At 46.0% G+C, this 24,905-nt stretch overlaps 1 protein-coding gene across 1 annotated transcript; it reads left to right on the plus strand.

Annotated features, from left to right (window-relative positions):
* The first annotated feature begins 16 nt into the window (after positions 1-16).
* BRD8 (bromodomain containing 8) lies at positions 17-15,650 on the plus strand. The gene is made up of 21 exons (XM_035889299.1): positions 17-147; positions 835-904; positions 1,856-1,905; positions 2,896-3,018; positions 3,163-3,243; positions 3,694-3,758; positions 4,365-4,501; positions 4,936-5,151; positions 6,435-6,579; positions 7,754-7,963; positions 8,384-8,664; positions 9,136-9,591; positions 9,950-10,043; positions 10,254-10,300; positions 10,668-10,882; positions 11,192-11,284; positions 11,484-11,552; positions 12,274-12,451; positions 13,116-13,220; positions 14,063-14,107; positions 15,249-15,650. Exons 1-21 carry the CDS (start codon positions 125-127, stop codon positions 15,306-15,308), a joined length of 2,763 nt encoding a protein of 920 aa, XP_035745192.1. The 5' UTR covers positions 17-124; the 3' UTR covers positions 15,309-15,650.
* The last annotated feature ends 9,255 nt before the right edge of the window (positions 15,651-24,905 follow it).

Below are 24,905 nucleotides of genomic sequence, written 5' to 3' on the forward strand. Positions count from 1 at the left end.
GGGCGGGCCCGTGCGGCCCGTGCAGTCCTTCCCCTCCCCTCTCCCGGCAGAGCACAAGCTGCTGAGCGCCGGCCCCACGGAGCCCTGGTCCATCCGCGAGAAGCTCTGCCTGGCCTCGTCCGTCATGCGGAGCGGGGACCAGAACTGGTAAGGGCGCGGGGCTCGGCGGGGATGACACCCACGGCCCGGCCTTGGGGCCTGCACGGGCACGGGACTCCCGGGTCAGAGCACGGGCCGTGTGCTGTGCTGGTGCATGGCTTTTCTCCCTGCCAGTTCGCTGTGCAACAGCCAGTCATAAGCGCTTCTACTTTCTGTGAGCTTTCTGTTCAAAACCAAGTTGGGCTTTTAAAGATGAGTGTGTTGGATGCCTACCTCGAAAATCTTTTTGCTTCTGTCGTAACTACTATGTGAAAACAGAAGTATGTTAATCGGAACAGAGAATAACATTATTTCAACATAAATTGGAAGAGTCGAGTTGTGGTCAAGGAGGATATTTGGTAATAGACTCCTGTGCATTGCTTCTGCGCTTGTCACTCTCTTTTCCTGCCTTTTTACTCTCACCAAAGTAAAGTTTTTGTGGAAATGTAATGATGTCATAAGAAGCTACAAACTTGCTTTTCAAAGCAAGGGAGAGAACCTGTTGTTTGTTTAGAAGTAGGCAAATACTTTTGAGTCCAAGGGCTGTACAGTAATTCCCAAACATAACAACTCATTGGCAAGTTCACTGTGGTCGTCAGGCTATTCAGTGATGAGTGTCAAGACAGGTCAGCATCTTTTCTCTGCATGTTGGTTGCGGAAGAAAGTTGACGGTGTCTCGCCATTTCTCTTCTGTAGGGTTTCAGTCAGCAGAGCTATCAAACCTTTTGCAGAGCCAGGACGCCCACCGGACTGGTTTTCCCAGAAGGTAAGATACTGACCTTTGAGGCTTGGAAAAAATGAGTTCTGCATAGGATATGTAAGACAGATGCCTACATTTTGTATAAATCAGATTAAATACTTCTTCTGTTTCTGAAATTAAATTTGAGGTTACAGTACAGTTGGATAAGGTTAAGAAAAAGACAAGGATGATCAAAGACATGAAACAGCTTCCTTGTAAGGGATGGCTGAGTGAGGTAGAACTCTTCAACATAAAAAAGAGAGATGAGTAACGGGACATATGACAGACATCTGTATTATCAGAATTGTAATGAAGTTGAGGATGAATAAGCATTAATTGTTAGTGCTTTGTCCAGTACAAGATTTAGAGGCTATTAAGTAAGACTAATAAGAGGCAGGTTCAAAGCGAACCTAAATAGATTGTTCTTCACCAGGCTTGTAATTAAGCCATGGAATGCCTTGCCTCAGGAATTTGTGGATGCCCATGTACTTTGGTGTGTCCTGCTATTTGGGCAAGCACCTGGGATTGTTGTTGTATAAGGGACAGAGATTCAGAGAATCAAGGGAGAAGAAGTTGGTGGGGTTTTATTGCTTAACCTATGAAACTGGCCTTGATACAGTGTTATTTCATTTTCTCCATTGAAATATTTTTGGTTCATGTTCACAGACAGAAATGTTATGGCTACAGTTTTCCTAAACATGCTTACTTGCTTTGATTTTCAAATTGTTAGTTGGGAGCGTCTGTTCTTTAGCTTTGTTTTGGAGATCGGCCTGGGCAGTGCTAGAGCAAAAGAGTGAATATGCTTCCTCACTTCGTGCTGCACTAAGTTATAGCCAGAGGGAAACTCTGGAGAAGACTGTCAGATATATTCATGAACTGTTAGACCTCTGAAAGAGTAAGTGCCCTGTAGGCTTTGTGGATAAGCATTTGCTGATGCTGACTCTTTGGTGTCCTCTGACTTTCTTTGCTTCTCCTTAGCACTGTGCATCTCAGTATTCAGAGCTCTTGGAAACTACGGAGACCCCTAAGTGAGTACAAAGTCTGAAGCAAGTACAGGCTGCAGCAATTTTGGGTGGACTTGTCTTACAGCAGAGGACTTGATAGTGTTCCTCCCAAAAGGAGCGTGCAGGAATGAGGAAAATCAGTTACGATAGCTGGCGTGGGTGGACAGTGGGATCAGGGTATGGCAGATGGGGGAGATTGGCAAGCCCAAGGTATTTCTTAGAACGTTTCCCATATCTCCTTATCTTGTCTCCTTTTTTTCAGAAGACAGAAGTATTTCAGTATTATGTGGTTCTAAAACTGATCACTTTGTACTTGTTAGTGTCTTCCATATGCCCCTAGTGTCGTTACAATACATGGAAGGGTAATGGGGGCCTCTTTGCTACAGCTCCATTTTTAAGAGTTGCAGCATGCATTTGGGGACTTAATGCAGCAAAACCAAGCATTTATTTGACTGGAACTAAAGAGTACATATTAGTCCTATTGATAAGAAGCTTTACACATAAAATAATCATTCAAAATAGGGGTAGAAAAGACAGCAAGAGTGTGAAGGGGAAACATTTTATATTTGTATTTATTTTGCAGTGGTTTCTTACAGCTTTATTATCAATGCTATCACTACAGTTTTGTGGTCTCAGGTATTTCTCACTCCTAAATCCAGGCATTTTGTTTTGAGACTTCACATCAAATTAAATGAACAGTAGTAGTATTTGTTTGTGATAGTGCTGAATGATCTTCAGCACTAGAGTTGCAAAGACAAAAGACTTAGTGGAGTTACTGAGGAAAAAAAATACATGTTTCTTCGTGGGTAGTAAGAATCTTCTCTGAAGTTCCTTTCTTAAAGTCTTCCTTAAATTAAGTTCTTCCTTAAATTATCATTTAAGAGAAGTTGGAAGAGGAGGTTAATTCTTTTGTGCGTGTTTATGGCAGAAATGACAGACAGCAGCCATTTATGAAAGAACTGGGGTTTTCTGTGTTTCATGTCTGAACAGTTTTGGTTTTCTCTTACTCTGTAGGAGAAAACGTGGTGAGAAGGGAGAAGTTGTGGAAACTGTGGAAGATGTTATTGTGCGGAAACTGACTGCAGAACGAGTTGAGGAGTTGAAGAAAATGATTAAAGAAACACAGGAGAAGTACAGGTATGTGGCAGAGGCATGAAGCTGTGGTGCACCTGAGAGACCTGTCTTGAAAAAGTGGCCCAAGTGGGTTGGTGCTTGGGGTGAAAATGCTGCTTAGGGCTTATTGTTCAGTGATAAGTAAGAAAGAAGATTTTCTGATTACAGGCAACTCAAGAAGGATGCAGAGCTGATCCAGGCCGGACACATGGATAACAGACTGGAGGAGCTGTGCAATGAGATTATGATGTGGGTTATTTAATTATTTCCATGTTACGCTTTCTTCTGAGATTGCAGCTGCCTAATGCTGTGTGTTTGTCAACCACCTCTTGTTCCATGTGTGCTGGGTTAAGAGAACCAGCGCAGCTGGGCACATGCTTTGGCCTCTGAGGGTGGACTTAGTTTAGACTGGTGGGCACCAGCTTGCACAAAACATCTTTTGGAGTTTCTTAGTGAAGAGCTCGGTGATGGCTTGCAACATCATGCTTGCCGCCTCTGTTTTGATAGTCAGCTGGAAGTGAAATTTCCTGCCAAGTGTGTCGTTCCCGGACTCTGTCTCCCTCCTCAGAGGATTTGAGCCTGAGTCTGCAGAGGCAGATCATTGTTGTCTGGAGATAATGGGGTGGGGGTCAGTAAGCTGCAGGAGGAACTAAGGGGAAGTGGACACTGTGTGACAGTAGGTTTTGGTTCTGTATACAGAAAGAAAAAAATGGAGGAGGAGGAGGCAGAAGTCAAGAGGAAGGCTACAGATGCTGCTTATCAGGGTAAGCTGGAAATGAGCTTCCTAACTTCTCCTCAGAGAGAGATGCATATATATGTTCATAAGAACATTTGGGAAATATTTAAGTCTCATTAAGACCTGTTCAAGAGGAATCCTGTGACCCTAGGAGTTGGAAAGAAAGATTATATTCTCTTTCCAGCACTGTATTTGTAACAGGGCAAAATGGAGAGACTTCTGAGAAGGGAACAAATTCTGTAGAAAAGGTATGTCTAAGAGGAGGGATGATTAGCAAGGAGCTGTCTGTTAGAATATCAGGCTTTTCATCCCTTTAGTTTTTCCTATAGTTCTACTATTATCTGAAGATAAAAGGAAGAGAGATTTGTTGTGAATGTTTAATTCATTTATAATTCTTGGAGCAATTCAGTGAACTAACCTACCAGTGGTGGGAGGTGGTGAATACCCAACTGCTACGGAAGTCTGAAATTAAAGTGCATTACCCAATGCTAGTATTATTTGTGAACTGAGCCTAGAAATTCCTACAATATAAATTGTTTTCTTAGGGTTCTTTAGGATAAAGTCAGAGGTAACTCTCAGGGACTGTCCAAGATAGAGTTGTGGCATCTCACTTTTTTTTTCTGTTCTCTTCCAGCTCGTCAGGCCATTAAGAATCCACCACGACGATTAACGGGTGTGATGGTTCGCTCCCCTGCAGGCTCAACGTCCCCAGGGGGAGACTATGCTCTGGGAGATCTGTCTCAGCCTGCTGTGGACGAGGCCAGTCCAGGGGTAAGGATGCTTCCCGTGGTAAGAGGGAAGGACCAGCTTGGGACATGGGGCTCTGTGTCCATCATGGAACAGGAGCCTGGGGAGAAGCCCTTGCCTTGTTTTGCAGACTTTTCACTGTGGTAGTGCTGTAGTGTGGTTGATGTACAGTGCTGTTGGAGATACGTGTCCTCTTCCATGTCTGTGATGATCAGGTGGCTGTATCAAAGGCTGTGTAGGGGCATCAGTGGGTTGGCCAGGCAGTCTTTTGTGTGTGCCTGGGAAATGGCAGTACAGGGCAAGGAAAGGGTGAAAGCAAACGCCTGGAGCAGGTGTAGTGAGTGAATGGAGTAGGTGTCTGTGGTGTGCTGGATCAATGCTCTTGGGGGAAGGAGCAAGTGGGTCTAGTCCGTGTGGTGGAGTGTGGCTTTGAACAGTGTGGTTTTTCTCTTTCTCAGGTCACTCCAGGGACATTGCCCAGCACCCCAGTTGCCTCCTTCATTGGAATCCCTGACACCCCTCCAGGCTCTGCTCCCCTGGATGCCCCCATGACCCCAGTCACTGATGATTCACCCCAGAAAAAGATGCTAGGACAAAAAGCAACTCCGCCTCCTTCCCCTCTGCTCTCAGAGCTGCTGAAGAAGGGCAGTCTCCTGCCCACAAGCCCCAGGCTGGTATGGAGCTCTCTGCTCGTATATGCAAGCACACAAACAATTAGCTCCAGGCTCTCCCACTGAAAAAGGGGGAGCTGCAAAGGCTTTTTAAAAACATACAGTTTTTGTGAGAGTCCCAACAGAAGTGATAATCTGAGAGATATAATTATCCCTGTGAGCCACAGAGGTGGGACACTTTCCCAGCAGTACTGTGGGTGCAGGACTGCAGGAATTAGTCAGCACATAGGACTGGCTATCTCCCCTCAGTCATAAGGAGTTGGAGTTGCAGGCTTTGCTAGAGGAAATCATTCTCCCCGGGGGAGGGGGCATGTTAGTCAGCATCATCCTGATCAGTCTCCGTGGAGGTGTTCTTGGTGCTTTCTGCTTTGGGCTCAGAATTCTTCTTTACATCTTGGCGGGAAGTTGAGTTTCAATATTTGTAATGGGTCTTAGCATAGGAGTAGAGATTCCTTTAATGGGGTTTATGACCAATATTGAAGTGCTTCAGTCTTCTTGTAGTTGTAGACCATTATAAAATCACTGTGATGACAAGCCACTTAGACCCTTCTGGTGTTAGTGACTCTGGAAGTCTTAGGAGGGCAACCATTGCTGACACTGTCCAGAGCCCAGTTTGAAAATAGTAGCCATCAGCCTGCCCATGGCACGGGTTCCCTGTATTAGTGCTTGTGTGATGGAATAGGTGCATTGCTGTTGACTTCTTTTTTTAATAATCAGATACAGGGTCTTTTATATTTGTTAGCTGGGGTAAATATTTCATGGGTTCTATGTTTGCAGGGTGCAATGTAACATAGGATGAAGCAAGGAAAGATAATGGGTGTGGAAGACTGGGTTTTCTTTGTATCAACAGGACTGTTTTACATGTACTTCAAGGTCCATCATAGGCTTACTATGCGACCTTGATAGAGCTACTCTCCATCTTGGTGCTTTAGTTTCCTCAAAATAAGGGATAATTCCATGCTATCTCAGGGGGTAGAGAGACTGGTATCTGTAAAGGATTGTGAGGTCCTTGAACAGAGGAACTAAGGTAGAACAAATGGCGTATTTGGCCTGACTTCAAAGGAAGGTGGCACTGCAGCTGTATTGTAGCTGAAGAACAGTAACTAGTTTCAGACTGTCATGTGTGCTTGCACAAGGGGCCTCAGGCAGGGACTGGACTGGACAAAAAGCGCAAAAGAAATGCTGGGACAGCAAATGATAGATATCTTCATGAAAGTGCATATTTGGCAGAGAATTGCTGATGTGATGGTATCTCCAGGAACTTCATTTGTGTCCTCCTTTGGCAGGTCGGTGAAAATGAAATGGCAGTGGCTTCTGGTCACATGAACAGCTCAGGAGTTCTGCTGGAGGTAGGAAGCGTCCTTCCAGTGCTGCACAGTGGGGAAATGCAGTCGGCACCTGGTGCTGTCCCTGCATCTCCTGCTGCTTCAGGTAACTCAGGACTTTCCCTGTACAGTTCCCCCTTCAGATGTACCTTCAGACTGCTCTGTGAATTCTCTTTGGAGAGAGATGAGGGATATCTTTCCTGGCTGGTTTTGGGGCTTCTTTATGAGTTGTATTCCTATTTCTGTACCTCCATCCCTCTCACCCCTCCTTTTTTTTTTTAAGAAGTCTGTAATCCTTACAGAAAGAAAAGTGCCTTGATCTAAAATGACCAAAACAATTAGACTTGATTTGATCCTCGTCCGTGCAGTCTAGTTTTCTGGTTTTGACACTGGCTAATACCAGGCATTTCGGTGTAGAAAGAAAGGGTTGGTTGACAGGGAGTTGAGGAAAATTGGTCTAGTATCTGATTCCCGATGTGTCAAACTGCAGTTCCCTGTGAATCTGCAGAACTTGTGTCTTACCTCTGCTTTAGCTTAGAGGTCTGTTGAGGGTTAGACCACAGTGGACTGTGAGCTCCAGAGTAAGTTCCACAGAGGGGGGTGAGAAGGACAGTGCAAGAGTCTTTGCATGGGGCCTTGTCAGAACCAACTGCCTAAGGTGAAGTTTCTTTACAGCTCATGCTTACCAGTGGTTTAGTCACATCTGCAACTGAGGATTTATGCCATTCATTCGTATATAATTCCATATGAATAATCCCACTTCCCTTATCCATGTCTGTTCTTTAATACCTGTTAATTTGGTCCAGACAGTTCAGTAAATTCAGACTGGAAATGACAGCTGAGTGGCAACCTTTGATATAAGAGGAATTCTCCAGGAAAGACCTGCAAAGAGATCCCCTCTGCTCCCTTCCAGCTCCTGTGGTGACTGTTTGTCTTGGCTTACCTTATGTGGCTCTCTCAGCACTTTCAGATTTGCCATAATTGTATTGGGATGAGCCTCTGGAAGGGCATCTCTCTGCACGTGTGGCTTAGCCTGTCCAGCCCTTACATTGAACACCGTGTCCCATAGTCTGCATGATTCTGTCTCGGACTGCACATACAAAGGGGTCATGCATTTTTGGTGCAGGTTCTCCGTATAGCTTTTGGGACTGTTTATGGGTACCTCTCAGCATCTTTTCCCAGAAGAAGCCACCAGACAGTGAAGAGCCCAGTGGCGGCTTTGTGGACTTGAGTGGTGGCTGCTTCTTGCTCATGTGCTTTTCCCTTCTACTCTCTGTTAGGTGCTCCTACGCTTTCCCGGCTTTTAGAAGCTGGTCCTGCACAGTTCACCTCACCTCTTGCTTCCTTCTCCGCTGTTGCCAGCGAACCTCCAGCTAAGCTCCTGCCACCCCCCGTAGAGCCTGTGTCCCAGGCAACCATTGTCATGATGCCCACGCTGTCAGCACCATCCGTTGTGCCACCAGCTGCAGCTCCAGAAAGCGTAGCCACAGGTGCGTTCCTGAACTACGCACTCATAGGTCATGCACTGCTGGAAAACAGAAATTCTCTTGGGATCAGTACCCAGCAAGCTCTCAGCTGGCCTTTTGTCATCTCAGATTCACCATCCTTGATGAAAGGATGGTTACAGCTGGGTTCTGGAGTAAACAGATGGTTTTAAACAGGATTTGCTGGGTGAGGGTGGGGGTGCTAATGGTATGTTGCTGGATTGTGGTTCAAGGGCTGGAATCTCACTTTGTCCCTACTGTGGGAAAGCAAACCCATATTTGTCTGTTATTTTTCTAAGCCATGCTGATGTGGGTGGACCTGGGATTCTTGTGGTTGGTGCTTGGTCTTATCCACTGCAGTATCTTGTTTATGTGGGCTTGACTTCTCCAGATTGGTCTCTGATTATCACTCTCATCCTTGTGCAGTGAGCCAGCCAGAAGCCTGTGTTTCCATGGAGGCAGTGTCTGAGTCCCATACAGTGACAGTGTCCATGCACAGCAGTGAAATATCCATGATCATTGATTCCATCAAGAAAGAGTGCCTGGGTTCTGGGGCTGGCAGCACTGCAGGGTCTTCCAAAGATCACTGCATGGATGGGAAGGAAGACCTGGATTTGGCTGAGAAAATGGATATCGCTGTGTCCTATACAGGGGAAGAGCTGGACTTCGATACTGTTGGAAATATTATAGCCATCATTGAGGACAAGGTAAATGGGCAAAGCAGAGTGCCAGTGCCTTTTACTCCACATCCAGTTAGTTTAATCTCAAGTGATTACTGTTCATTAATTTAGTTAGTTTAAACAAGCAAGAAACTATTATTCCAAAATGCACGCTCTTACCATCGTTGTCCAAATCAATAGAAAATGACCCTTACAACACCACTGCTGCTAGTCTGCCACATCTCTTTCTTCCTCATGTTGGGTAGGGTTTGGGTCACGCCTCTGGCAGACAAATGAACGCTGCTTGCAGCATACTTTCCAGGAGTGCTGTATTTCTTAAACTGAAACTCCATGAGAGACTCCAGAGGGAGTGACACAAGTCTGGCTGTGAAAGGCAACTTTGTAAACCCAGTACACCAGGTTTTCCACAATTGTCTCATTACCAAATAACATGAACTGGTTTTTATCCCTCTTTCTGACCTTGGGCTGCACTGCTGTGTGTTTGTTTTGGAAATAAAGGTGGACGACCACCCTGAAGTCCTGGATGCAGCAGTTGTTGAAGCTGCTCTGTCTTCTTTCTGCGAAGATACTGATGATCCTCAGACCCTGCCTGGCCCATGGGAACACACAATTCGTCAGGAGCATGAGAAACAGGCCCAGATAGCACAAGTGTCTGTGACCGTGAAGCAGGAGAGACTGGAGTGTGAGGAGCCAGAGGCAAAAGGAATTCGAGACCTAATAGGCATTGGCGAGCTGGGATCAGAAATAAAGACAGAACCTGCAGAGCAGGAGCAGAATCAGCTGGGCCCTGAGGAAACCATACCAGCAACTGCAAGAGTGACGGAAACACCAGAGCTTAGAAGTCAAGAGATAGAAGAGGATCAAAGAGCAGATGTAGCAGCAGGAGAGACTTCTGAAATTGAGATAGAATCGGCCAAGGGAGAAGATGCAGTGCACAGTACAGTGAAGGCAGAGGTATGTGAGCAGAGAGGCTGTCTGGAACTGGTGTGGGGAAAGAAAGGAGCAGTTGTGGCAGGTAGGAGAGAAGTTTAGAGGAAGGATGACTGCTGGGTTGAAGGTGACCCTTCAATGAATGTGACTGACTGTTTTCTTGGGAGTCATGCTGCTGATCTGTTCGATCTGCAGAGGAGCTCTCTGCTTTAGGCAGTACCTTTATGTATCTCCCCCCCGCCCATGTGCAGAATTGCTTTTGGGAAGGTGCTCAGTGAACTTCATTGCCTTGAGTTAGGTTAGGGTGAGTGAGATGTGCCCACACCTTCACCGAAGTAAGCTGACACAAACATCTAGATTTGTGCATTTCTCTTCCCTCCAGACCCCACCTGATGATGATTCATCCCCTCCACAAGTCCCAAATGTGAGTGAAGACTCCTCACAGGCTGATGTTCAGCACAAATTTGAGCTGTCAGGTAACTTAATTCAGCTAGGAAATCTTTTACATGCAACATTATTAGCTGGATAGATGTCAGTGATCTGGTTCAGGTTTTTTGGGGAGGAGGGAGAAAAGATATGTGTAGGAACAGTGGTAATTACTGCAGGACAGTAGGCATTGGTGCAGGAGCTTTTGTGGCAAAGACTGCTTTGGAGAATCAACCTTTCTGCTTTTCTTTCTTTCACAGAGTCAATGAAGGAGGAGGCCCAAGTCCTGTTTAGGAGTCAGATTAAGGTAATTCTGGATTGGTTGTAGTCATCTTGGGTTCGTTAGTAACATCTCACTGCTGCTGCTTCCTGGCTCCCATCTGCTGAAAAGCAAAGCTTGCTTTTGGCTTTCTGCACCGAGAATTGGGCAGTCTGCAGTTGGAGCTGAAGGGGAGATTGCTTCAGGCTCTATAAAGCTGTGTGTATGTGTTTCTGTTTCGGGGGCGGGGGGGAAGGCAGGGCGGGATAGAGTGACTAGGATTTTGTGAAAGTGCCTGTGCAGTGGTCAGCAGCTGTGGCAAGAAAATCATGTTGCTTGCTGAACCATAGTTGCTTTGGAGGCTCTGGGTTGCTGCTGTAGCTGGCTGTGCAGACTCATAAACTCTGTGTTTCAGGATGGGCAGGGGGAAGAGGATGATGAGGATGGTGCCAGTGAGGCTGCCAGTTTGGAGGAACCCAAAGAAGAAGATCAGGGTGAGGGATATCTATCAGAGATGGATAACGAACCCCCTGTGAGTGAGAGTGACGATGGCTTCAGTGTCCATAATGCACCTTTACAGTCTCACACGCTAGCTGACTCCATCCCCAGCAGCCCAGCCTCCTCGCAGTTGTGAGTATCAGTGAAGCTCTCGAGCATGCAGGTGCAAATCCCAGGCTGTTTTGTGGAGGGAGTGTAGGATTCTCATTTCTGTTTTGCTGACTAAGTGGGTCTGAAGGGGGAATTTGTTGATGATTTGTGTGGTTCTCCTTGCTTACAAGTGCAAGTGTGCTGACAGCACCATAGTACCAGGTCCCATTTTTGTCTTTCTGTCTTCGGCATGGATTAGCATAGGCATGTCAAAGGCAAAATAAACCATAAGGTTTCTGCTCCAAGGCAGCATGCAGACTCCTGAAGGAAGTCCTATTCTTTTCTTCCCAGCTCAGTGTGCAGTGAGGACCAGGAAGCAATACAGGCCCAGAAGATCTGGAAGAAAGCCATCATGCTAGTTTGGAGAGCAGCAGCTAATCACAGGTGAGTTGGATGTCTTGAGAACTGGCAGAAAGAAGTGACTAATCCTAGTCTCTGCTCTCCCATCTTGGATGCTCATCTGTCTTGATACCCAGAGTTGGTGAATCATACTGTTACTGGTAGCAGACAAATAAACATGAGAGCATGAAAGAAATATTTACCAGCAAGGACAGGACACTAAGCGAACTCCTTCTCTCTGCAGGTATGCCAATGTCTTCCTACAGCCTGTAACTGATGATATAGCACCAGGCTACCACAGTATTGTTCAGAGGTGAGTCTCAGCAGTCTTCTGTCATTAGAAGTTTGTATGTTTGGATAGTTGTGTAGAGATTTCTGGCTGGAACAATGTAGTTTTTGGCTGCCATGCAGACTGCAAGACTTAGAAAATTTTTTTTTGTATGATTCAGTCAGAAACAGGTTTCCCCAAGAAAAGGGGTGTCTTTGGTAACAGATACATGTCTTTACGCAGCCCTGTCTTTGAGTGAAGTACACTGACTTACATAGAACATTTTTTATCAGTAAGGTGGTAATGTGGTTGATCTGCTTCTCCTAGTTTCTATGCAAGGGTAGGATTTAATCTTTGAAATTCTAAAGATCTGTCTTTAATCAGCATTTTTTACTGTCCCAGATAGTGGACTTTTCTGGAAGAGTTACCAGAATCCCCTGCTAGCCCCCAAAAATCTCTCCTAAACTGTTCAGTGACTGTAGCTCTAGCTCCTTAGTGTCTCCTCCAGTGATGCCTGGAGAAGGCAAATGCCTCTTCTGAGGCATCTGTCATGCCATTGTTACCATTCATGGTAACTGGTGGACAGCTGGTGTCTTCTGACCCAAGGCCTGGGTGCTCAGGGACACAGCCTGTGTATGAGAGAACCTGTTTGGCTAAATTAAATAGATGGTCTAACTAGACATGTCAGAGACCCAGGGCTATTGGCAAAAAAGAGAGGAAAGAGTTAAATATTTCTTTTGCTATTTTGAATGCATTTCTTTTATAGGCCAATGGATTTATCTACCATCAAAAAGAACATAGAGAATGGGCTGATACGAACCACAGCTGAGTTCCAGCGTGACATTATGCTGATGTTTCAAAATGCAGTTATGTACAACAGCTCTGACCATGATGTGTACCACATGGCTGTGGAGATGCAGCGAGATGTCCTGGAGCAGATCCAGGTAAAGTACTGAGCTGAGACCAGTGCAGGACACACCATCTGCTTTGGTCCATAGGGATGGGAAAAACTTCTGGGTGTAAGACCACAGTTGCACTCACAGTGTCTTTGAATTAAGTAGTCCCATCTTTCCCTGGATCTCTCTTATGCTAACCCAAGTGTTTGTGGTGAACTAGACTGTGGATAATTTAAAACTAACACAGCAAAATGGTTTTTAGGTTCAGCTCAGACCAATTTCAAATCTAATTTCCTTCAGGGAAATGCTTAGGCTAGCAAGAACCAGGGTGTGGTTCAGGAACAGAAACAAGCAATGAGAACGGTGAATGACAGGGGACGCGATTGCTTCTTTTGGTGGCTGTGCTGGTTTATGCTCTTTTAAAAAAAGTGCACATGAAACTGTCCTATGAATATACACCATTTAAAATTTCTTGTGAAGTAGAATGTCTCAGCTGGCAGGGCTACCAGAGTTTGAACTGGGGCTCTTTAGTTCCTCAGAACTCGTGGCTTCTGAGGTAAATGGGGGAACTTTTTCTGAGCAGCAGACAGGGAACTGAAACTGCCTCTGACACAATCATTCCCAGCCTGTGGTTTGTGATAATTAACTGACACACACACTAACTGAGCTTGTTTTGCCTGAGAATCTTAACAGAGTGTGATTTTTCTTGCAGCAATTTCTGGCCACACAACTGATCATGCAAACATCAGAGTCAGGGATCAGTGCAAAGAGCCTGCGTGGGCGAGACTCTACTCGCAAGCAAGATGCTTCGGAGAAGGTGAGAGTACTGCATCCTGTGGAAGGGCACTTGGTATCTTTTGGAGAACCCCAAGATACTGCATGAAGTTCCCATACCAAAGATAGGCAGAATGTTTTTTGAGATCGCAATGGCTGCAGCATCTTCTTCTGAACAAATTTTTCTTTAAATGTGTCCATTGATTAGATTTTTAGCTCTGGAGCTGTACATCATCCCAGAGGCAGGTCTTGTGAATTATTTCTGTAATCCCAATATTTCTGTTCCCTGTTTTTAAAAACAAGTGATGAAAACTGTAGGAAAATTGGAGTATTGGAAGAGGCGTGATGTGGCAGGAAGGTGAAGGTGTAGAAAATTGGAAGACTAGCCTCTGCCATGCTCTTCACTTCCTGCTCAGATTTTTAGAACCAGGGAATCATTCCAGTCTGCTTTGCTGTGTAAAACACACCAGAGAACCTTTAACTTCCACACTGATCTGAACTAACAGCAGTGTATATTTTTTTTTTATTTATGTAAAGACACATCCAGACTTGAGTGATATCAGGTGCTCTCAGCTGGTGCACACAACATTGTGACAGCAAGGAATGCCTGCTTAGTTCTAGTGGCGACTGCACAGTGCAGAGATTGTTTGGTAGACCAGGCCTTACCATGGCTGAGGAGGGAATATCCCTTTCCTAGCATTCTGACTCTCGCAGTATCCTTCTTTTGTCCGTTTTTATGTTCCTGCTGCATAAGACTGATGCCATGTGGGAAAGGGAGTGGGGCACATGTTTCTCTATGCTCGCGTGTGGGCTCAGTGCTTCTGTGTGGTGTGTGCATTTCTGTATCTGATATCTGATAAGTCCTTCTGTTTGGCCTTTTAACAGGACAGTGTCCCAATGGGCTCTCCTGCCTTCCTTCTCTCTCTCTTTGTAAGTATTGAAAGGCTCCAGCAGGTACTGCAGTACTGCTGGCATTGTGCTCTGCTCCTTGTCTGGGTGATCACTGCACTGTCACAGCATCCTTAGCATCACAGTGGTGTGTGTTTAACTCAGGGACTGTACAACCATGATCATTAAAGAAGGAACATCTCAGTCCCTTATTCTCAGCGTGGGTGAGTGGGAGGGGCTTCAGTCCTTTCTTTTGGGTCTAAGTGTTCTTGTTTTGTCATCTGCCTTTGCTTTTTTCCACAACTTCTCTCCTGCTTTCTTTCCATGTAAGTGGGAAGACAGACCAAGTGGTGCAGTACTATAGTTCTTACATCTCTCATGCTTATACAGTTGCCCCTCCCACACATTTGAGACAGTACAAAGGGTCTTGGGAAGGTGAGGAGTCAGCTATGTACTCCTTTACAATTCATGGTCCAGAAGGGAATTAAGAAACTCTGCAGAAATACCTTGCTCTGTGCCTGTGGAAGTGTTTGGAAAAAAAATTCCCTCCAGGAAACCCCAAGTCTCTGAGTTGCGGGGAGGAGAGAGGGAGGAAGATGGAGAGTTGTTTTTTTCTCTCGCATATATCTAAAGACAGAGGAGTACTCCGGGAGAGTCAGCATGTCAGCCAGAGGGAGAGGGCAGCGGATCAAAGGAAGTTCTCAGCTCGCCTTCTACTCATGGAAAGGAGCTGTGCGGAGAAACTAGGGAGCTAGTGCCAGGGTCACTCAACTGGAGGAGCACTTCCCGTAGGGATCAGCAGCTGATAAGGTAGGTTAGTCAGCAGTTTCCTCTTCCCGTCTTAAGAGCCAAGCTAGAATCTGCTGCTTAGGAGAAAGCCTGCACTGTACAGGTTCCAAAAGCATCTGTCTGGGCGAGAGCCTTGTTGCCTCTCTCTGCCCTGGCTGCCAGCAGTGCAGAGAGATGCTGCAAATCCCAGCATCTGTGCTGTGTCCAGAGCGAGTTTTAGGTAGGTTTGCAGGCAGGCCTCCCCAGGCCTTCCTAGGGCAGCGTCCCTTTCTCCTGTTTGGAAGGCATGAAAAGTTGTTACCAGATGCACAATTCCTTACCTCCCCGAGTGCTGGAGGAAGTGTTTTGTGTTTAGGGTTGCATAACACTCTCTTTTTGTTTGCCTTGTGACTAGGACGGTGGCACCAGAGGGCGTCGCTGTGCCATCGAAGCAGACATGAAGATGAAGAAATGATGCTGCAGGCAGACAGAAAATCCCAGCACCTGGCATCCAGAGCTGGAGTGCAAGCAAGATGCTGTTAACAGCTGTTGGAGGAGGAAGAAAAGCTGCAGGTCCATTTCTGGAACCTGGTCCACCTTCTTCAATTGCCCCTCTGGAAAGCAGTGTCTCGTCAGAATGTGTAACCCAAAGAAACTTCCCTGGAGGGAAGACTAGCCCCTCTGCCTGTTTTAGGGCAGTTGTCTTGGGCTTCATCAGTGTTCTGGTGTTAGCTAGCAACTGGTGGCTCGTATGTACTGTAATGTGAAGTGTACAGATTTTTACTAGTGATGTGTAAATGTGTATGTACATTAAAGTCTGGGAGAAAACCAGCGTACAGTGTGCAGTGTACTGAGCAGCGCAGCTCTCTGCAGTGAGGAACCCTGTTTTTGTACAAGGGCACATACCTGTCTTGAATATCTGCAAAATATCTCTTCCAGTTATCCATACAGCACTCAAGCATGTCAGAGCTTTGACATTCCAGACGGTCCGTTAATTGTGGGAATGTCACATAGTGCTTGGGTGGAGGGGAGGGTTCCCAGCTTGAGTGTGTGAGAATGTGGTACTGCTGTGATGAAATGGGAGACCTAGCCATGAGAAGTACAGTCTTGCTGGAGCTTTCCTTAAGAGAGACCCAATGTATTGAAATGTATTTGTAAAGGGTACGCTAGTCAGAGTGAAAATCCATCATTCCAGCAGCTGCAGGCATGCTGGTACCTGGTGTCATACAGGACCTTGTGAACTGTTTTCTCTCCACTGAAAATTACAGTTCTTTCCCTCAGCAACACAGATGCTTAACTGAGTTTTAAGTTCTTTGACAATTTTCAAGTCACTACCTTATTTTCTGCTCGTATGACCTGTGAGATGAAACTTGTGTATTTTCTGCCCTCATGACCTTCCGGGGAAAAAAATACAAAACTACATCATCCTTCCTGATGTTTGCAGCTGGTGGGCGTGGTCTACACGTCTTTGTGCAGCATGTACGGGGGCGCAGCTTTCTGACACAAGTTGCAGGAAACTGAGTCACTGTGATTAAGACCAGAGGGATTGGTACCTTACCTTGATTTTCAGAGGTTTTGTGTTGAAATTGGCTGTGCCTGCTGTGTTGAGTCCCATGCTTGGCTGAGGTGTATTTCCACTGAGAATCACACTACATTTGATGCTAGAAATGTAGAATCATTTGGTTTGCTTACCGGTTAACTTTCCTCCATACTGAAATTGGAACAAATTTCTGATTTGAATTTTTATGGCCTCAGTTTCCAGGGATTACAGGTTAAGTTCATAGCACAAAAAGTTATAGGTTTCTTTTGGTTCCTGGTATTTTATGGAATAATTTAAGTTGGAAGGGACCTCTGAGCATTTATCTAGTCCAGCCTGCTGCTCAAAAGCAGGGCCAGCTTCACAGGTAGATCAGGTTGCTCGGAGCCTTGTCTAGTCAAATTTTGAAAATCTCCAAGACTGGGGATTCTCTAACCCCTCTGGACAACTTGTTTCAGTGCTTACCCACCCCCATGGAGTGAACGTTTACCTTATGTCCAGGCTGAACTTCCTTCAGTGCAGCTGCTTGTCACTGCCTGCTCTCCCTTTTGCCGTTGGCCACTGAGAAGAGTCTGGCTCCGGCTCCTCCATAACGCCTCTGCCCTGTCTTTGTCCATGTTGAACAACTGAAGTTGCAGCATGTGGGAGGACCTTTATCATACCCATTAGTAACACTTCCATTATGGAAAGCACTGCTGTTCGTTCCTACCCCTGGTTTCTTCTCTTAGCCTGGTATTTTTCCCTCAAAGAGCCTTTTCTCTTGTCCCATGACATTTTAATAGTCTTTAATGATATTTAAGATCTTTAAAAATCTAAGATACAATTTTCCTCTAAGATACGATTTTCCTCTACAGAGCCCTGTTGCCTCTTTCCTAATTTATCATCTCATGCGCTGACTACTAATTCTGTTCTTCCTAATACTTTGTTCTAATCTGTCTAGTGCAGGGCTCAGGCTTACTGTGCTGCATCTCCTAACATCCACCCTTTTACAGACAGATATAACGATTGCATCTTTCTGGTTTTCTTGTGCTGTGGCTAATCTAAATGACAAGTTACACAGCATAGGTTTGGTCATGTTATATTTAAGCTTCCTTAGGACTCCCGAGTGGATCCCAACTGATTCTAAGGCTTACTCCATCCCTCAAATTGTTCTAAAACCTCCCTATTGACATGTTAATTAGAAGCAGTCTCACAGCCATCCCAAGTCCCAAGAGAAAGTCTCCTGTGATCTCTGTAGCACCTGCTGATAATGATGATTAATTTGGTTTTTCCAACTGGCCCTATTTTCCGCTGACATGTTTGGCACTGATCATGCGTCATTCCCACTGATCATCTGGCAGCTCTCTGCTTCTGATGTTTTTGACGAGGTTTGTTGTTGTTATTTGCTTTTATGTCTTTAGCAAATTGTTCTTCATTTTTTCTTTTTTTTTTTTTGCCTACTTTTTTGTGGATTCTACATATCATTTACTAGAGTTCAGGCTTTTATCATTTTTCTTGTTTTGACATGTAAGTTCCTTTAAAGGCCGTCTTTTTTATTTCTAACAGCTTTTTCTCATATTGGCAAGGGTTGTGCAGTGTCTGATCTCTGCAAAGCGAACTAAAACTTTCCAATTTGATGATGATTCCTTGCTGGTGATTTATGTAGCAAACATAGTTAAGAATTGTCAGGCAGTTCTTAATTAAAAGTTGAAGTCTGTGTCTTTTTGTTCCTTTTTTTTTTTTACAGAATTGGTATGGAACTAAGCAGTCTGTAATTATTTCGCTCATCCCGCTTGTCTTGCACTAATGCTGCAGTTCAGCTCTGGTATCTTTAGTCATCCAAGATTTAGTAAAACTGAACATAAGGCTGAAGATCTTTTTAATCAGTGCTTACGCCAAAGTTCCCTGTGCTTCCTGATTTTAAAATACTTATCCCTCTCAACTGGAGTACAGAAAGATGATCACAAATGATTGGATTACCCCAGGCTAAGGCTTTCTGTTCTTCAGCTGAGGTGCGGTGGCTGGCTCTGCTGATGGTGCAGGAAAGTGCTTTAGGCATGGGGTTACTCCTCGGGTGAAATCAGTTTGCCCAACTCCTTTAGCTGGCAACTGAGAGCAGGTAATGTTATCTCTTACCTCATCACATTTTATCTGCTTCTGCTGAAGTTAACTTTGAAAGAGGTTTCAGAAGGACAGCCTTTTGGATCCTAGCTCTACGTGTAAGTTCATAAAATAAGCAGACAAGTTTTCTCATCCCAAACCCAATGGATTCCTTATTTCTCCCAGGTATGCACCGTAAGCTTTATTTGTAGCTGTGCTAGCAGTCCTGAGAATGCAAAAGGAAGTCAGTGAGAAATGTGCTTGTTCAAAATTCTGGAAAAATTAGGTTGTACATAATTAACTGAAAACTCTATAAAGACACTGCTAATTAATGCATAGAATTCTCCATAGGTAGAGCATCCAGGCAGCTGAGTTCAGTGGCAAGATACAGATTTTTCTAACAGCCATTTACTATTGTTACTGTGACTCTGCAAACAATTCCCCAGAATTAGAGAAATCATAGTGGACTCGTGCAGTAGAAGACACTTAGGCATGGACTAATGAACAGAGATTAAATGAATGGTTTCTTCTTTCGTAAGAGAATGCTAACTTTTATTTTCTGAAATGTGTAGAACTGTCCCCTGTCAGCGTGTGACTGTGTGGTTATAATTCTTCTGGCTCAGGTACACAATGTATCACCATCCAGCTAAATCACATCTGTCACTTTCAAAACAAAGTTTCTGTGGTGTTTGTAGTAAGTTATTTCCAGCATAAAAAGTTCTCACGGGGCAGCAAAGGGGATTTCAGTGAGTTGTCCTTGGAGTCACTAGTTTTTCACAACCATCGGCAGTTCAGGAGCCCAGGCGTGGCTTGGTTTTGAGCTTGCTGCTGGCTGCCTTTGGCACCTTTAACATCTGGTATCCAACAAAGTGACACACTCCTAACCAGCTCAGCATCCCCTGACCACAGTAACCCACCGACCTCCGGGCAGCACAGCAAAAGCACCAGAAAACCTGAAATTCAGTTGCTCTCCAATGGCAGTTTGTGTTGCAGAGCTACAGCCCTGCCATGTGCTGTCAAATGTGGGCTCAGGTGTAGGCTGCTCGCCTCACAGAGTCCTTCGTTCGGCTCTCTGAGTATGTCAGGAAATGAGCTGGGCTTTGCAGTTCTGGATCAGGGTGCAAAGAAATTGCTGTCTCTTTATGTTTGTTTGCAGATGGGCCATGCCTGGGTGTGGTGGGAGTCTGAGATGGAGTCTCCCAGCGAGTCGGAGAAGAACAGTGACTTCCAGTCACTTCTCAGCTGGGATTCAAGCTTGGATCTGGATGTTGGAAGCTGGAGGAATACTGAAGAGGTGGCCATGGGGAAGCTAGAGGAGAGCAGCCGAGAGGCAGACCACGAGCTAGAGTTCAGCAAGCGTCTCTGGGGGGATGATAGTAAAGACTACCAAAAGGAAGACAGGCCATGTGAAGACAACAGTTTTCTCCAGTTCTTCTCAGAGGTAGGGCTCTTTGGATGAGAGGAAGGTGGGCACCATAGTTCAGGCCCTCCTGAAACATTAGGGTTTTCAGGGCCTCCACCATCCCTACAACACAGAAACAGTCTGGGCAAGAAGCAGGTGCCCTGAGTTCACTTACTCCCTGTCCCAAGCCTAGCCCTTCCTCCCATTTAAAGCTGGCAATGCAACCAGGCAGCTGCTTTGCCAAAACACAGCTCACCCTAAAGCACAGAGATGTCAGTGAACTGACACAGTAATAATAACACAGGGCTTCATCAGAAGATTTTGCAAGGATTCCTAAAAATGGAAAGGCATTCGTGAGTGAAAGCAAAAATAGCATCTGTGTTGCTTATTTCTTCTTCCTTTTGCCTTCACAATTTGGAGCAATAAATCTCTGTGTTGCAGGTAACCCAGATGATGGAACCTCTCCGCATTAGCAGCACAGAGTCATCACAGGCTCAGCGGAATTATTGTGGCTCTGGGCAGCAGGATGACGGGGAAGATGTGAGGTACCAGGAAGAGACCACAGGGACAGCAGTCTCAGGAGTAGATGAAAGTCAACTACACATCCTGGCTGATGAGAAAGAACACTTCCCAGAAAGAGAGGTAGGAGAGAGGTGGTCCTAAGAGAGCCTCTGGTTCTGGATGAGAGACAAGACACAGTAAAGGAAATCAGCTCTAGAAGAGATGGGGGAGTCCCAGATTCTGAGTGGGGAGATGGGGACATAGAGGAGCAGACAGCAGGGAGGGGAATGCAAAAGAAATGTATGAGGGGATGTTTTTTATGTATGGATATATATCTTTATGAACAGGAAGCTTGTTACAGAACAAACCCTCAGATGTGAGTTGGAGGAATTGCTCCTTGGCAGTGTAAAGGTGACTCATGAGAGCTGGCAGTCTGCTCCCAGGTTTAAGGCAAGACTGGAATACTTGCCTTGTTCTAATTGCTGTGTTATGCAGCACACAGCTTGGCTGGTTTCAGGCCCACGTGGCTGTGATAGCAATAACCATCTGCCCCTGGAGACCGTCATGTCTTGGAAGCAGGCGCTGTCTAGCCTGGGTTTACATCAGTCCTGTGGCGAGGGGGGCTGTGGGCTCCCACCAGCCTGCGATGCATTGCTGGGACAGCTAACATAGCAGTGGAAGAACAGTGCCATTTTTCCACACTCACATTTGTTCCCTTGCAAACGTAGGGACTGGAGACAGAAAATAACTTTCAGGGTTCTCGCACTTCACCTGTTCAGCCACAGTGGTGTTATTCCCAGCAGTTCCCTCACAGTTCTTCCAATGGTCAAAGCCAAACATAGCACAGTGTCCATTTTCTTCCTGAGGACTCTGCTCCATGCTTCAGATCTGTTGAGGATTCTCGGGTTCCTCTGCAGATAATCCCACTTCTGGACTCCAAAGAGCCTCTCTCCCTGCACCTGTCACTCTCAACATTTTATTGGCAAATCACTACAACAGCAACACCCTCCTTCCTGGCTGAGTCTGTTCTCTGTCATTCATGTGGGAGTTTGTGAGGAAACAACCTTGTTGTACTCTAGAGGATCCTGTTATCTGTGTCTTGAGCTTTAACAAGCCCAAGGCAGTCTTACCTCAGCTCCTGATTGCCCTCTCACATTCACAGTTCTTACCAGAAAAGCAGGCAGGCACAACACTGGGCACCAGCCAGCTCCACAGTGTTTGTGTTAGCCAGAGGTGGTTATGATCCAAGAGATCAAACCCAGCTGTTACTGGAGTGCTGAGCAGCTCGGTCTGAATAAGGTCAAACATCATCCTTCAGAATAACAACAAGCTAGCTCCCAGCTGAGACTGGATACAGTAAAGGGATGTGCAGCAGGGTGGCTTCTAGAGAAAGGATTTGGGTGATGTGCTGCCATTTTAGACATATCTTCCTTTTGCTCTGTGCTCTTCAGGACAAGACTCAAGAGACACCTGGAGAAGAAGCTTTAGGTGAGCTGCATCCACAGGAGATGAGTAATGAGGCCCAGGATCAAGATAATAGTGATAGCACCACTGTAGCCCCCGTGCTGGACTCCACAAGCCCTGCCGACATGCAGCTGTAAGTAGTTCGTTCTGCTCTCTTGCAGGCGCAGCAGAAGAGAGTTGTTTCCCTTGTCTCACATGAGAACAAGTGTGTGGCACAGGTCACCTCCAGGAAGGTGAAATAGCCAAGGAGAACAGGAGGGAAGGAGGTAACTTGTGCTATCTCTGTGGATCTGCCAGCATTTTTGGGCATTGATTCCAAGCTGAAGTGAGAAGAGTAGAGATTAAATAAGAGATTAAATGGAAAATACATGTTTCCTCAAGGCAGCCAGGCCCTGTGTGAGCTGGGCATCATGCTTTGTCAGGCAATGTCCAGTCCAGCTCCTAAGAGAGGCATTACCAGTCCCCTGTAAGCAGGTGCAGGCCTGTCAGTCACATGCAGGCTCTGCCACATGTGTAATCATCTGGACTGCCTTTTGAAGGAAACCCATAGTTTATTGGGATGAGAAACTAAATAAAAAACACCTCAATAAAGTTCTGAACTTCAGAGTAGCATGAGCATTTCTATCTGACTTGATCCAGCCCCTTAGAGCTGCTCGGTTCAGGTCTTGTTTCTACCAGTTGCCCAGCATCTACCTGCATTCTGGATGTTTACTTGTGCATTCAGATGCAGAATGATCCCACCATCTCACCCCAGGAGACTCTGCATAGCTGCAGCAAAGGGTCTTTGTGCTTCATCCACCTGGATGTGGCAGGTGCTAACAGAATTGCCACCTCCTACTTTATCTTGAGTGTGATGGTCTGGCAATATATTCCCTCCACAGGGTGCAGCTGAGCTGGGATAACCCCCTGCAGCATTTGCTCTTCAGAAGAACTCTCCTGTCCATCTGGAAGATGATAGCCAGTCACAGGTATGTGGGGGCAAAGAATTGACGTGGCTCTTGACCTCATTACCCTGACTTCTAGCGCCTGCATCACCAGGCCTTGTCCTCCCCTCCACAACAGGCACCACAGGCTGGGTTGTCTCTCCATGGCTTTGCTTCTGGCTGTCCTCACAACAAGAACAGCTGCGTGCTGCAAAGCTGGAGAGAACACCGCATATTTATTTCCTCAGCTTAATGTGGCAAAGCCCAAATGTTGCTTCCTACACAGCTGGCACAGCCAGCTTCAACGAGGGGCTCAGACTCCTCCCAATGCCAAGTCATGACAGCCACTAAATGTTGCTATGGCTAATTGGCCGTGGCCCTCACAGCAAGCAGGGAGAGGCAAGTACTGGGCCATGTTGCGATGTTGTCATTGGCGGAGAGGCAGACAGAGGTCATTCTTTGTTCTTGTAGATACAGCGGTCCATTCCTGAAGGCGGTGTCAGAGAAACAAGCCCCTGGATACAGGGATGTGGTAAAGAGGTGAGTTTGTGGAGGAAGTTCTCACTAGTTGATTTGTCTCTGTTTTTTCTGTCTTCTCTGGTTTCCAGAGGGCCAGTGGGACTGTTTCCTTCCTCTTTTTCCAGAGTTTGGCTGTCACCAGCATCTCCCACTGATTTCTTTTATTAAAACTCCCTTCCAGGTGATTAGAACCTGGAGGCTTGCACTGACTCTGGAGCTGATAGGAATTGTGCCTGTCCTTTGCTGGCATTGCATGGCTGACTTGCTCCAGGCACAGTCCATGCAGCTGTAAGCCCTGCCTGAGCAGGGGATTCAGCTTCTGCAGCTCAGCAGTCTCTTCTCCCCTCTGCCTCAGTCGATACCCTCTCCTCATCCACTGCTTGTTCCCCAGATGTTTTCCTCTCAGTGGAGAAGTGGGTCATAAGAATATTTTCCAGAGAGATTAAGGGCATTTTTCAGAGCTGAATCATATTCTATTCTGGTCACAGTTGTTCTCTCTGCAGCCATTCATTTTCTCATTCTGTCAAAATAAGGGAAGTAATATTTATTCTCCATCACGTTTCCCTTCTCAGCACTGCTATTTTTGCTAGTGGCACCATTCGATCTTACAGGGTTTTAATAGATACCTATTTTAGTAACTTTTCTTTCTCCACTAAGACCTGGACTGACTTCATGAAGCCTAATTACTAGAATCGCTCTGCTGGCCTTCTCTGGAGCTTAACATCAAGTTTTTTTTAGAGGTGACTGCTAATGACCTGCCAAGTTGATTGGATAGCAAGTGTCGCATTGGCTAAACTTACTTTTGTCTGACTTAGAAGAAAAACATTTCTCACTCCCCCTTTTTGTCTTTAACAATAAAATTGACTGAAAATAGCTGTGCTTTCAAGGCCACACTGAAACGTGAATAAGGATGTTCATGCAGAGCCTGAAGAATGCAGGGTCCTGGGTTGCAATTTAATTCTCCTTCTGTCTGGCTTTTGTAGACCCATGGATTTAACCAGCATAAAGAGAAGATTGTCAAAGGGCCACATTCAGTCCATGATCCAGTTCCAGCGTGACCTCATGCTCATGTTCCAGAACGCAGTGATGTACAACAACTTCAACCACCACGTGCACCGCATGGCCATGGAGATGCAGCGGGAGGTCTTGGAGCAGCTGCAGATGTTGGGTGAAGCCCTCCTGTGCTCAAGGGACAGGCTGGGGTGGGGGAGAAGGAAACAAGCCATGTCTGAGGCCCGTTTCTTTTGGAACAGTGCTGTCTCCCTGGCTCCAGAGGTCTGCTGGGGCTCAGGGGATGTGCTGACACTGCAGCCGTGGCCTTCAGCAGACCTCGTTGTCCTCCAGTGGTGGGGTAAGGAGCAAAGCAGTTTCTAGGAGCGGCACTGGAAGGGAAAGCTTTCTTCCCAGGGAAAAGCAGCAGTGTAGCCCTGCAGTGAGAAAAGGTTCCCTGGCATGAAAAAAAAAAAAAGGGAGAAAATAATCTTTGTAACCAGTTGGGATGAATGTGGCTGGCTGTACCCCCGGGGCGCTGCAGGAGAGCTCTGTTGCTCGCTGCCGTCCCTGTACGTTCGCGGCGTTGCTGTGTTGGGTTTGGGGCTGGGCTGTGCGTCACCGCGCCGTGTCGCCCCATGCCGTGAGGGCAGATGC

The sequence above is a fragment of the Egretta garzetta genome, unplaced genomic scaffold (assembly GCF_000687185.1).
Source record: "Egretta garzetta isolate BGI_Z169 unplaced genomic scaffold, ASM68718v1 scaffold382, whole genome shotgun sequence".
NCBI classification, from domain to species: domain Eukaryota; kingdom Metazoa; phylum Chordata; class Aves; order Pelecaniformes; family Ardeidae; genus Egretta; species Egretta garzetta.

What these genes read in the sequence shown, in the direction of transcription:
- BRD8 (XM_035889299.1), top strand. Translation starts at nt 125, where the DNA reads ATGCGGAGCGGGGACCAGAACTG. An exon ending in TGGACGAGGCCAGTCCAGGG is followed by an intron (nt 4,502 to 4,935) that starts GTAAGGATGCTT and finishes TCTCTTTCTCAG; the next exon opens with GTCACTCCAGGGACATTGCC. An exon ending in TGCATCTCCTGCTGCTTCAG is followed by an intron (nt 6,580 to 7,753) that starts GTAACTCAGGAC and finishes ACTCTCTGTTAG; the next exon opens with GTGCTCCTACGCTTTCCCGG.